Genomic DNA, 13830 nt, shown 5'->3' with positions numbered 1-13830 from the left:
AGGGGATTGAGGAGGCCACACATACCAGGATTGGGGGATTGAGGAGGCCACACATACCAGGATTGGGGGATTGAGGAGGCCACACATACCAGGATTGGGGGATTGAGGAGGCCACACATACCAGGATTGGGGGATTGAGGAGGCCACACATACCAGGATTGGGGGATGGAAGAGGCAACACATACCAGGATTGGGGGATTGAGGAGGCCACACATACCAGGATTAGGGGTTGAGGGGTGCCATACGTACCAGGATTGGGTGATGATGGGTGCCATACATATCAGGATTGGGAAATTTACTATTAGCTGCTGCATTTCCCACCCTAGGCTTACACTCGAGTCAATACGTTTTTCCTGTTTTTTTGTAGTAAAATTAGGGGCCTCGGCTTATACTCGGGTCGGCTTATTTAAAATACATCGTATTTTAAAAATCAGTGAGTACTTGGTGCCCATAACACTGCAGGACTGTGGGGTGCATTATACTATATAGGGGCTACATTTCACCCTATGGGGTGTGTAATATACTGTATGGAGTACTGTGGGGAGTGAATTATATTCTATGGAGGACCATGGGAAGTTCATTACACTATATAGAGGATTAGGGGGGGGCGCATTATACTATATGGAGGATTATGGGGGCGCATTATACTATATGGAGGATTATCAGTGGGGTATTATACTATATGGAAGGCTATGTGGGGCCATTATAATATTTTGAGGGCTATGTGGGGGGCCATTATACTGTTTGGAGGGCTAGAGCAGGCCATTATACTGTATGTAAGCCCATTATAGTGTATGGAGGGCTCTGTGGGGGTCACAGTTGGGGGATCATACTGTGTTGGTGTCACAATACTTTGCCTTGGGAGTTGAAGTGGGGTATTATAGGGTCATTATACTGTGCATGTGGAGGCTAATGTGGAGGAATGCACCTTGGGGCTATCATACTCTGTTTGGGGGGCACTTTTGTTGGCATCATACTTTATGGGGAAATGAAAGAGGGATCTAGGACTTTAGCAGGAGGAAAATTACTATGTAAAGGCTGGAAAGTTGTGAGATCTGCTCTTCTGTGACATAGACAAATATTTATTTATTTATTTGGGGGGGGGGGGCAATTAGAGCTTCTGCAATGGAGCCCCATGATTTCTATGTACACCCCTGGTTACCGTATGTTCACTCTAATTTTTTTTGGAGCAGAAACTGAGCAAAAACTCTCCAAACCCTTCTTAAATACCCAGAATTTGGTTCCGGTGATGTATTAATGCACTGATGATGGTTCTGGTTTTGTATTCATATAAGTACCCTTTAAAAAAATTGCGGCCCTTTGGATTGGTTCAGTATTGTGGTCCTTGGACCAAAACATGTAAACCAAAGCTTTGTAGTGTAACATTTTTGTCTATAACTGATAGTATGAGACCAACGATGATGTGAGGGAAATTTTTAATTCCAATCCTTAAATTAGCAGTGTCAAAAGTTAATCACTTTAACCTCTTTCCGACGTGGTCAGTAATAGTATGCACCACGTCGGAAAAGCTGGTTCAGCGGGGACTCCGGCGCTGAGCCCCCACTGAACCTGGCACATGCTGACATGTGCCCGCAACAGCCGCGGATGGAATCGCTTTACACCCACAGCTGTTAACTAGTTAAATGGCGCTATCAATCTCTGACAGCGGCATTTAACAGAGCTGCGCCGGAAGCGCGTCACTTACCCCGCCCATCGGTGACCCCATCACGTGATCGCGGGTCACTGATGGGTGGGCATGGCAACCCGGGGTCTGTAGCATACCCCTGTGGTTGTCATGTAAAGATTGCTAGGAGCGCCACCTAGTGGTCGGCGCTCATAGCACAGGAGCATTTCTGCTACATAGAGGTGATCTGCTCATCGCCTCTATGTAGCAGAGGCGATCGGACAACTGCTGCTTCAAGTCTCCTATGGAGACTATAGAAGCATGCAAAAAGTGTAAAAAAAAAAAAAAAAAAGTTTTTAAAAATATAAAAAATATATAAACGTTTAAATCACCCCCCTTTGCCACATTCAAAATAAAATAATAATAAAAAAAATAAACACATACACATATTTGGTACCGCCGTGTTCAGAATCGCCTGATCTATCAACATAAAAAAAAGAATTAATCCGATTGCCAAAAGGTGTAGCGAGAAAAATATTCCAAACGCCAGAATTACGTTTTTTTGGTCACCGCAACATTGCAGTAAAATGCAATAACTGGCGATCAAAACATCGGATTTATCACAACATGGTATCAATAAAAATGTCAGCTTGGCGCGCAAAAAATAAGCTATCACCCAGCCCCAGATCCTGAAAAATGGAGACGCTAAGGGTCCCGGAAAATGGCGCCATTTTTTTTTTTTTTTTAAGCAAACTTTGGATTTTTTTTTCACCACTTAAATAAAAAAGAACCTATACATGTTTGGTGTCTACGAACTCGTAATAACCTGGATAATAATAATGGCAGGTTAGTTTTAGCATTGAGTGAACGTGGTAAAAGAAAAACTCCAAAAAACTGTGGAAAAGTACAACTCATCCCGCAAAAAATAAGCCCTCACATGACCATATTGAACAAAAAATAAAAAAGTTCTGGCCCTGAAAAGAAGGGGAGCAAAATACGAAAAAGCAAAAATGGAAAATGCTGTGGGTCATGAAATTCTATATTGGTTATTGTAGTCTGATTTGACTTTTGATGAATTCCTCATTTTCTTCCACAGAGTACACATAGAGCTCTGTAACACTTCGCTATAGCAATCCTGGCAACCTGTCTGAATCAGATAGAACCAGGACATATACCATGAAACAAATCTATGAAAGACTACCACTAGAGGGTGCTGACCTTCTCTCTGTCAGTTAAACAGTGCTTCCGACAAATACAACCACCTGGTTGATGCCTTGGTCTAAAGGAGGTTAACGGGTTATAACTGGTTGAGCGTGTTATAATAATCAAAAGCTGAACTTTAACAGCAATAAAATAGAGTAACATGGCTTGAAAAGAAATGACAGTCACAGCATTTCAGCTGGAGCAGGGTCAGAGCCGACACCGTATATGGGTTTCATACATTCCACAGTGCAAATTGTTACCTTTTTGTTCTTGTTCAGTGTATGTTTCCACATTCTGCACGCCTCCGGTTTCAGACACACAGCAGTGCGCAATTTTTGTTTCAGTCGGACTTAATCAGTTGTGTTGGTGAGGCACAATATGGCATCACAATATGATGATGTGCATGATGCCTAAGGCAAACATTCACACAGTCACTTAGTTTATGCAACCAGTCATGTCAGAAAATTGTGGAGCGAGGACCAGACTTGCGCATGCCTTGATTTTTTTTCCATGTGGACCTGAGGTCGGTGTGGAAAATCGCCTACAGTGCACATAGTCTAACATAGGGTTCACATTCTACCTGTTGTCACATGGACCAAAAATGCATTTGTTTGTACATACCATAAGGCTATGTTCACAGGTTGCGTTCACAGAAAAGAAGCTGCTTACAAAAAGCAGGTTTTGCTGCGTTTTTGCTGTGTTTTATTGTCTCTTGTGCATGCTGATAAAGTTTAGCGCCCCCCCCCCAAAAAAAGCATGATGAAACTTCCTTAAGGTTTTTGCACCAAAAACGCAGTAAAACCTGATTCCTGCGTTTTTGCACTACCTATTGCTTTCAATGGGTGAAAAATGCTGCAAAACGCTGAAAAAAGTGACATGCTGCAGTTTGCAAAAACGCAGCAGTTTTCCAAATCAATCAGGTAAAAAACGAATGTGTGAATGAGATTTCTGAAATCTTATAGCTTTTGCTGGTACAGTAAAACACAGCTTAAAATTTGCATGAAAAAATGCAGCAAAAACACAGCGTGTGAACATAAACTAAAGTAAGGTAAGAATGACTTTTAATTAAAAATATAAAAAATTGCCAAAACACAAATGAAGCAAATTATCATAGAATTATTCATTTCGCAACCATTGTGGTCATCCAAAGTGCTCTAGGGTTTAAACAGACACAGACGTGGTTTGCAATAGGTCTACATGGAGCAACAACCTCAAGGCTCTCCAACACACAGCCAGTAATTGCGAGTTATTAAACATATTTTATATGTAAACTAATAGACAGTAGGATGCTGCTAGCTGCTTTCTGGGCGGCAAGGAGCATCCATCTAGTGTACATAGACTATGTCCATCCCTATTGTGCCTAATATAACCAGTTAGTAGCTATGTGTAAGAGAGTAAAGAGAGGTGCATACCGCCATTTGTTATGAGCTCTTTGGGACATGTTGTCTAAGTTTTAATGGGTATAGCTTATATTGCTGGTAATTTATTTTATAAAATGTGTTATGTATGTAAATTGGTGCCAGAACTTTAACAGGAATGTGGTAGCAAGGGGTTTGTGGCGCCCCTGCTGGTCCAGTTGCCACAGAGCTACTGCATCTCATCCAGAGATGTGGTACCCCACTTTTAGGTAAGGAGGGAGCACTACCCGGGACCCACACACCCACATCCAACGCAACACCACTTCATTAGGGAAGGGTGAGATTGCTCCTGAGGGAGAGCACAGTCCCTGGTCCCTGTCTGGAGGGTGGAACTAAGTGGAGGAGGTGGGTGGAGGAAGAAGTTTAGGGGAGCACAAACAGGAAGGGTATATAAGGAAGGTGGAAACATCTAGAAGGGTCCATTTTCCTGGCTCCAACCCTTGGAGCAGGAGTTGAGAGGAGTGGAGTGAGGAGTAGGGCCCAGACAGAGAGGGCCAGGAGGAAAGTGAGGAGAGAAACCGGACCAGTGGGAAAGGCTCCAGAGAGAGACAGAAGGGATCCCAGGGGCAGGGCGAGTGCGGGATGCCACCCGTGCGCCCGAATTCACATTGACGTGGAGGGATCAGGCCGCAGAAGGGGACCGGCCCCAGCCTAGTGGAGTACTTTAGGGCTCAGCTAGCAAACCAGAGGTTGCAGTATTTCATGTGCTGTAACCATATTGCACACTCAATCGCCGAAAATGTGGCCATATAGGACCAAGGGGACAGATCGGACGTCGCCCGACAAGGCCCGCAACCACTGGCTTGTGACACTGGGTGTGAGGTGCAGGGCAGGAGGGTGAGAGCCAGCGCAGTGAGACGACCTGGAGAGGTACACAGAAAGGGGTCCCGTTCAAGTGCTTCCAAGATATGAGAGTTGGTTGGATCACTTCCCCGGAGGACACAGGACGACGTGGGCGGTTACAGACCAGTAACTGTAACCTGGATACTTAATAACTGTGAGTAAAACCTGAAGACTGCACCCCACTGTGTCCTTGAATAATTGCTGCACCATCACCTACCTTGCACTACACCAGCAACATCTACCTCAAAAAAAAATCCACTATATACTGCACTGGAGCTTAGCTCTACCCGTGGAGAACTGAACCAACTCTGCTGCGTCACCATCAGCCCCAGCGGATCTGCACCGCAGCGGCGGACCCATATAGCCGCATACCACGGGTGGCGTCATGAACATTATCCCCAAATCTTTATTTCCCCAAATTGACTTTTTATTGATTGACCACTCTGGGCGACGGACCGGGTCATTGCCGCCGAGACTACCCCAATACAGGACCAGCCCTGCTACCGAGTACCCCATGGCCCCAGGGGTTAAATGTAGGACTGACTGAAGAGAAATGTGTGGCATGTTGTGTTGTAGAACCATGAGTGGCTATCAGCGGAAGATAGAAAAAGGGATTTGACACGCCCCCTGGGCCTGTGCTGTGCAGGGGAACCCGGAACTGGGCCTGTTGTAGAATGCTGGGGGTTGTAGTCTCCGTGTGGCGCTGACCCGGTCCGTGCCCAGGGTGGTCAAACCAGTGGCAGTCTTAATGTATAGCAAATGTCCGACTACGCCACCCGTGGATTGCGGTCAGTGGGGAACGCCGCTGTGCTGCCGACCGCTGAGGCTGATGTTGTTTGCACAGCCGAGTATGGGATAACTCCCCACGGGAGAAGTATTGCCTCAGGGCAGCTAATGTGAGAGATGATGGGAGTGATGGTGTGAGGGTCCCAGTGCTAATGGTGCTGGTGCGGCAAGGAATCACAGAGCCGTGAGGTGCAGTTCAGGGTCTTTACTGATGGTACAAGGCAGACCCTCCCGGGAGTACTGGCTAGTATAAGGGGCCTGGTCAGTCTGCGAGCAAGCAGGAGTTCCCCTGGCCAGGTGGAGTTGTAGGCCTCCCCGTTTATCTGCACTCTTCCTGGCTACCTTGCTGTCAGCGGTTACAAGTAGCCCACGTCCCTGAGTATACCGTGTGGTGCTCACCCGTATGGCTGGTGACTTGGGGCCTTCTGTTAGCCTCCGCTCCTGGATGGCGGCGCTGGTCCCTTCTTTGTGACTGAGCCTCCGGGCTTCTATGGCCAGAGGACCTGGAATCCCCTGCCGCCTGGTTTCTGCTGCTGGGTGTATATCAGTCCCCACAGCCTCGGACTCCTGTGTCCGGCTTTAGTAACTTCAGCCAGGGCGAGCTATATCTCTGCTCACAGCCCCTGGCCTTCAGCTGCTGCTCCTACAGAGCTCCTGTTCTCACTTTCCCTTTCCAGGCTCTGACTGCTCTGCTTGTTCTGCAGGCTCTGTCCCCAGCTTCACTCACTAATCCCGCCCCAGACCCAGTTTATAAGGGCAGATTCCTCCCCTCCCAGGTCTGGGTGGGCCGTGTTGCATGCTTAGGGCTCCTGACCAGAGAAACCTCCCACTTGCTCTCAGACATAATATCTCTATTACTGTGGCAACCAGACCCCTGGGGTGTCACAGATTCTCCCACCAAGAGTAGGAGTGAGAGCTAGAGAAGTGCAGATTAGATCCCTAGAAAGCAGGAATAGCTGTAGACCAGGTTGTGCTGAATTACAGTCCTCACCATACCCCTTGGGTGTAGAGAGAGGGGTGGTGAGAGGAGAGGTTAGTGAAGATAGTGCAGAGAACAACTGGAGTTCTGCATGTGGAGAAATAGTTTAGTTCCAGACCAGAGACTATAAAAGTGGTGTCAAGTTGAAAGGCCAAGTGGTGGCCTTTATTATTTGAGACATGTAGTCGGAAAGAAGGTTGGTAGAAGACCAAAAGTCTAGGACAGATTCATCTTGAGAACATATGACAGTCGGCAGAGGCCCAGTGGATGTTCAGTAGAGAGGGAAGGCCTGAGTTGTATGTGAGACCGCTGAGGAGCAATGGAGTATGGGCTTCAATGAGACCCAGAAAGAACTGCAACGGTGGGTGACAAAATACATGTTGTAATGCAAGTCCCGGCACATCAGAGAGTTGAAGAAGAATGATTGATTGTTTTATTCAACAGTTCACTTTCTGAAATGTTGTTAATCATGTGACAGGTTCCCTTTAAATCATTTTTTTGTGATAAATGTATTTTTAAATGATTGGCAATGTTTTGCTTTTTTTTCTTTTTTTTATATATATCTCTATATGTATTAAAAATGAAATCTAGACATCTTGCATCTTCTCACACTGACCACTTGGACTTTTTTAGACTTTAACTTCCTGTAATTCCAGGAAATAACATATGTACATAGCCACAATGGTCTGAACCTGACCTTGTATTTTGAATTAAAGGATCTAATGAGAGTGTGCAAAGGTCATTGTGAAGGAAGGTCAGGTCAGCTTTAACATCACCTATTGCGATTGGTTGATCCTGTGTAGGGGGTCAGCCTTTACTGTACATTGAATAACACTGTAGCTTTAAGAGACCATACTCCCCTCTGATTATTGCTCTTGGACTAGTTGCCTCTCCCCTTGTTGTTTTGGTGTGTGCTGTTGAAGGAAGAAGAACCAGGAAGTGAGGGAGACCTCGTTTGTGTCTGAGGTAACAGACAGGACGTTTGCCTGTGTCCTGATAAAGAGAGACAATAAAAGGACCTGATGTTCACTGGGGAAAAGATAAAGTTCAGACTATTTGTTGTCAGGACTGTGTCCAAAAGTAAAGAACTGCATCGCTTGTCCAGAACAGCATCCCTGAACACTGGTGACCTGAGGTAACAGATAACAGAGTGTCAGCCATCTCACATCATTGAAAGTGATACAAGACTTTCCGGACCTTCAGAGGGAAAGAGATCCAATATACAGGAGAAAGAACTCAAGTGCAACTCATCTGGCTCAGCTATATCAGAACCAAGCAGCAGCTGCCTACCTGTTCTTTTTCTGCAGAATTATGAGTGAAACACCGATGTTGAACTGTGTTAGGGTTTAGCACAGTTTTCTTTAGTTAGGACACCGTAGCAGCGTGGCCCGATTAGCGGAAGGCCAGATAGTGAATTAGCCGAGAATAGTTTGTGAAACTTGATTTATACTGTTTGTATTGTACTTTCATTGCCATAGCTAGAGCACAGTTTGTGTGATACGCTTAAGCTATTTCGCCTTATATTCACTTTACTAATATTATCATTGTAAAAACTGTTATTATCTTCCGGCATATAATCCCTTTTTACATAATAAAGCCAGTGTTTGGTTTCTGCCTTCTCTTCTGCTGTGGCGTACTTGAATCCTGCCTTGCAGCGTTCTTTAGACACCGCTACACCTGAGTTATCAGCTGTGTATAGAGGTTTTGCTTGTCATTGTAAGACTGCCTCTAATGATAAAGAGACTGATGAAAACGCTTCCTGAAAGAACAGGAAGTACTAGTCTAGAAAAACCCCAGTGGCCAGTGTGAAAATTGCAAGATTACTATAATTATTTTTTAATTCATTTTTTTTTATTGTACAAATATACATTCCAAAAATATATATGTAACACAAAAATCTGATTTAAACAGCAGGTTATTTTCTGACAATGGCTTCCCTTTACTATATTTTAAACCTTCTTTTTGTTGGTGCTGGAAATGTTTGATTGTGAGTTGCAAAAGAGATAATGTTGTAATCTGCATTTTATTACAGTAATAGTCTGCAATTCCTATAATTTCTTGATCTACAGGTTATACAAAACACGCCGATGGGAATCACTTAATAGAAAAAGCAGCAGCGAGATTTCCCATTGAATGCTGTTAATAAGCTGTAATACACCTTTCAATTAAGGCAAGTTATGACTGAACATATGTTCCCTGAGGCCATGTTTTGATCAGAGGAATCCGAAAGAGCCTCGCTGTTTATTTTTAGTCTCCTGGCAGGAGCTTCTTCAGAGCACCAGGGCAGAGAATACAGACACTTTCTAAAGTTCACACGACAACCTGCTTAAAAATCTTGTGCACCAACACTGAAGCTGACTTGTGGATTTCCTTGGAAGAAGACTGGAAGTAATGGTTTTCTCTTGCCTAATTTCAAGGCATGTTAAACTAAAATAAAGCTGTAACCACCCTGTACGAGAGGGCTTGCATAACAAGGAACTTCCTTTTTCCTGAGAAGTTGCAAAACTTGTGTGTCCAGATAATTCTGCACTTCCTTCTACAGACACACATTATTCATGCCGTCAGAAGTAGTTGCCAAGGTAGTACAACCGTCCGAATCTGGCTCAGCTGCCACCAGCAATACCAATGAAGCTGCTCCAGGAGGTGTTGGCGGTGGAGGGATCTACTCCGCCATCCTCAGCAGGAACTTACCCATTATAGCTGGAAAAGAAAAAAACTTTGAACAGCTCCGGGGCAAATACCTAGAGAAAAAAGTTCTTTTCGAGGATCGAGACTTTCCACCAAATGACACTTCTCTGTTCTACAGTCAGACATATCCTGTCAAGTTTGAATGGAAACGCCCTCCAGTAAGTAACTTCTTGTCTATGTGTGTGTGATGGAGAAGCTATAGTAAAACCTCTTTTTGATAACCACCCAAAATTTAATTTGCATAGTGTAAATCCACAAGGTCTGATTGATTTACTTATGATCATTCACAGAGATTACATATAGAGGCATTAGTGGTATACATCCATAGGAAGCTGTGGACATATACCATCCATATAGTTCCTGTGCGGATAGTAAACCATGTAAACTTTGCACCACTACAGCAGTGGTTTCTAAATGAATTCTTAGATGCTGAGATTTGAGAAATGAGACTTGTGTACATGTACGTCATTGGTCTCTGATCACTTTAGCAATAAACATACTCCATAGGATTTCAACCAGGTCTACTGCACCATTCTTGCAGTTTAAAATACCAGAACCATGATGGCACCCAGTTGGACACTATTAAAGTCCTTCTGAAGAACTGATTTGGCATAACCTGAACTACTAATAAAAGATGTGAAACTGATGTTTTTGTTTTAAACTTACTTGCTAAGTGAGAATGACCAATGTTGGAATCATTAAATCCTTCTTGGGTCATAACGTTAGCTCCGGCACCATTAAAGTACAGGAATATTTATATATATATTTATATTATTTATTATTATAGCACCATTTATTCCATGGCGCTTTACATGTGAAAAAGGGGTATAATACAAGAACAATTACAACAATCTTGAACACCATGTGACAGCGACTGGTACAGGAGGAGCGAGGACCCTGCCCGCGAGGGCTCACAATCTACGAGGAATAATCGTAAATGATCAAAAACCTAGTCTGTATCAAAGTATAACTATTACAATATGTAGGCGCTAAGGATGTTCTACAATACAGTCATAAAGAAGAACCCTAGTGGTTACTTGACTATAGAGCTAACTTTGCTCTGTGGAACTGCACAGTGTAAGGCCAGCTGCAGACGAGCGTTTGATAAATCGTCCGAGTTTCATTCAGAAAATTCATACAATTTTCATCCGAGTACCATCCATGTGTCCATTTTTCTATGTCCGTGTGCCGTCTGCGTGCAATTCGATTTCATACATCTACATTAAAACTTGTACATGATCAAATGCAGTTTCCTAGGTTAATAATAAAAATGTACACTTAAAAATCAGATGCTACTCTGATGTTCTGTGTGCAATCCAATTTTGTTTTACGCACCTGTAGGCTTGAATGGATGAGACTAAAAAGAGAATAGTGCATGGTGCGATTTTTTTTTATTTTTTTTTGTCAGATTGAGAGAAAAATTGTTCATCTGAACAGCCCTATTAACCGGTTCCCGACCGCCCACTGTAGATAAACGTCGGCGCTTGCTGGGCTCTGTGCAGCGCCGACGTTTAAAAACGGTGGGTGGTCTCGCAGCGCTCAGGACCCCCAGGGTCCTGCAAGCGCTGCGATTCCGGTGCAGAGCGTTAGCTCTGACAGGGAACATCATCGGGACCTGATTAGATCAGGTCCCAGTGATGTTAACCCTTAGCTGTCTTCTATATGCTGCGATCTATAGTGATCGCGGCATATAGGAGACAGCAGGAGGAGAGGGGGTCGTCAACTTACCTCTCCGAAGACCTCCGAGTCCTTCCAGGACCTGGGGTTGCTATGGCAGCTGGAGGTCACATGACCGCCTCCAGCTCTGCCATATATGGTGTCCTGTCTGGCTCAGCTGCAGCTGTAGCCAGACAGGAGACTCTGACTGAAACAGTCAGGGAAGATCTCATGTAATATAATGTAATACATGTCTATTACATTACATGAGATCAGTGATCAGAAAAATAAAAATTAATGTCCCATACAGGGACTAAGAAAAAATGTAAAAAAAAGTAAAAAAAAAAGTTTTTAAACTATTAAAAAAAAAATCACAAAATAAATAAAAATAAATAAATAAAATATTAAACCAATAAATCCGTATATTTTTACAAAACCCAAAAAAGTACACATATTTGGTATCGCCACGTCCGAAACAACCCGAGCTATAAAACTATCACACTAATTAACTCCTTCTGTGCACACCGTAATAAAAATAAATAAAAAACGGAGCAAAAAAATATGCTTTTTCATCATATCGCCAAACAAAAAGTGGAAAAAAATGCGATCAAAAAACAAAATAGAAATAAAAATGGTACCACTGAAAATGTCATCTTGTTACGCAAAAAAAAAGCCGCCATACAGCTCCATCAGCCGAAAAATAAAAAAGTTATAGCGCTCAGAATAAAGCAATGCAAAAAAAATATTTTTTTCTATAAAATTGTTTTATTGTGTAAAAGCGCCAAAACATAAAAAAAAATACAGTAAGTGTAGTATCGCTGTAAACGTACTGACCCGAAGAATAACACTGCCTGATCACTTTTACCACACGCAGAACGGCATAAAAAAAAACCTCAAAAAACAATTCCTGAATTGTTTGTTTTTGTTAATTTTACCTCCCAAAATACGGAATATAAAGAAATCAAAAAATGTCACGTACCCAAAAATGGTACCAATAAAAATGTCAACTCGTCCCGCAAAAAACAATCCGTCACATGACTCTGTCGGCCGAAATATGGAAAAATTATAGCTCTCAAAATATGGTGATGCAAAAACTAGATTTTGCAAAAAAAGCGTCTTTTAGTGTGTGACAGCTGTCAGACATAAAAACCCGATATAAATCTGGTATCTCTGTAATCGCACTGACCCGAAGAATAAAGTAATCTAATCAGTTATATCACACTAGGAACGGCATAAAAAATAAATAAAACCAATTCTTCACCTGCTACTGATTTGTTTGTTATGTCTCCCAAAGATCGCAGTAAGGCTCTGCCCACATTTATCCTGCGCTCTGCGCTGAGCACTTACACCAGAGTTTCCATGTAAATCTCTGAAATATGTGATTCAGCCGGAACCCATGATGGAAGATTCCCTGTAATGAGACAGATATAGGCCACTGTGGATGCCGTCTGGCCTGTGATCCCACGGTGTCATTTGTTTTAGGCGTGCATAAAAGTGCGGTTGGCCACAGTTTTGTGCACTTCTGAAAAAAAGGACACCGCTAAACAGAGGCCAGACGGTGTCCAGAGTAACTCTGCTGCCTCATTACAGTGAATGGATCCTGCAGGGGTTTCATCTGAATTACATCACTTGGAAATTTAGATGGCAACCCCGATGTAAGTGCTCAGCATAGAGCGCCGGATAAATGTTACGTAAAATGTTCCCAATAAAAGCTTCAACTCAGTCCTCAAAAAAAGCTAGTCCCCACTCAGGTCCATCATCTGTTAAAAATATAAGGGACTTCCAAGTTACTGGTAGCAGAAAGGCTCTGGAAAAGCGAAATGACCCTTGCCCCCCAAAAGAAATTCAGAAAATTTTGTGCTCCCAAATCCAAATGCCTATTCTACAATAATTTGTTCTCCAATTGTCAAATAGCACTCCGTCCCCCCCAGATCTCACCGTATGGCTAAGCGGTACGATACAGCCACATATGGGGTATTGACACTTTTAGAAGAAATTGTGTGACACATTTCGGCACCATTTTTACCCATTGCCCTGTGTGAAAATGTAAAATCTGAGGGTAAAACATTTTTTTGTGGTAAAAATATAATTATGCTTTTTTCACTGCCCAATGGTATAAATTTAAAAATTAAAAAATACTCACTACTTCCCTAGATGAATTCCTTGAGAGGTGTAGTTTACAAAATGGTGTCACTTGTGGGGGTTTCTGCTGTTTCGGCATGTCAGCGACTCTTCAAATGTGACATGGTGTCTGCAACCTATCGCAGCCAACATAGCGCTCCTTTCTCTTCCGAACCCTGCCGTACACCAAAGCAGTGGTTTTCCCCCACATATGGGGTATCGGCGTACTCAGGAGAAATTGTACAACAAATTTCATGGTGCAATTTCTCCGGTTATCTTTATGATAATGCAAAATTAGGGGATGAAAAACATTTTTTATGGGAAAAATGTGAAAATTTTATTTTCACGGCTCAATATTATAAACTTCTGTGAAGCAGCTGGGGGTGCAAGGTGCTCACCACACATCTAGATAAGTTCCCTAAGGGGTCTAGTTTCCAAAATGGTGGCACTTGTGGGGGGTTTCCACTGTTTAGGCACATTAGGGGCTCCCCAAATGTGACATGGCGTCTGCT

At 43.2% G+C, this 13830-nt stretch overlaps 1 protein-coding gene and 1 pseudogene across 3 annotated transcripts in view; one reads left to right on the top strand and one right to left on the bottom strand.

Moving 5' to 3' along the window:
• Window positions 1-6593, bottom strand: part of LOC141153786 (putative N-acetylated-alpha-linked acidic dipeptidase) — a 190381-nt pseudogene extending 183788 nt beyond the window's left edge.
• A 2493-nt stretch (window positions 6594-9086) lies between these two features.
• Window positions 9087-13830, top strand: part of CAPN3 (calpain 3) — a 210998-nt gene continuing 206254 nt past the window's right edge. For 2 of the 3 annotated variants that reach the window (XM_073638927.1, XM_073638926.1), the window contains exon 1: window positions 9087-9699. In XM_073638927.1, coding sequence (XP_073495028.1) covers window positions 9409-9699 — 291 coding nt within the window. In that variant the 5' untranslated portion in view covers window positions 9087-9408. The remainder of the gene's footprint in view (window positions 9700-13830) is intronic. The other variant, XM_073638928.1, reaches the window with a different exon arrangement.

The sequence above is a fragment of the Phyllobates terribilis genome, unplaced genomic scaffold (genome assembly GCF_046119375.1).
Source record: "Phyllobates terribilis strain yellow unplaced genomic scaffold, ASM4611937v1 Scaffold_7__3_contigs__length_470593459, whole genome shotgun sequence".
NCBI classification, from domain to species: Eukaryota; Metazoa; Chordata; class Amphibia; order Anura; family Dendrobatidae; genus Phyllobates; species Phyllobates terribilis.
The sequence above is the reverse complement of the archived record's forward strand: the minus strand, read 5'-3'. Positions and strand labels throughout refer to the sequence as shown.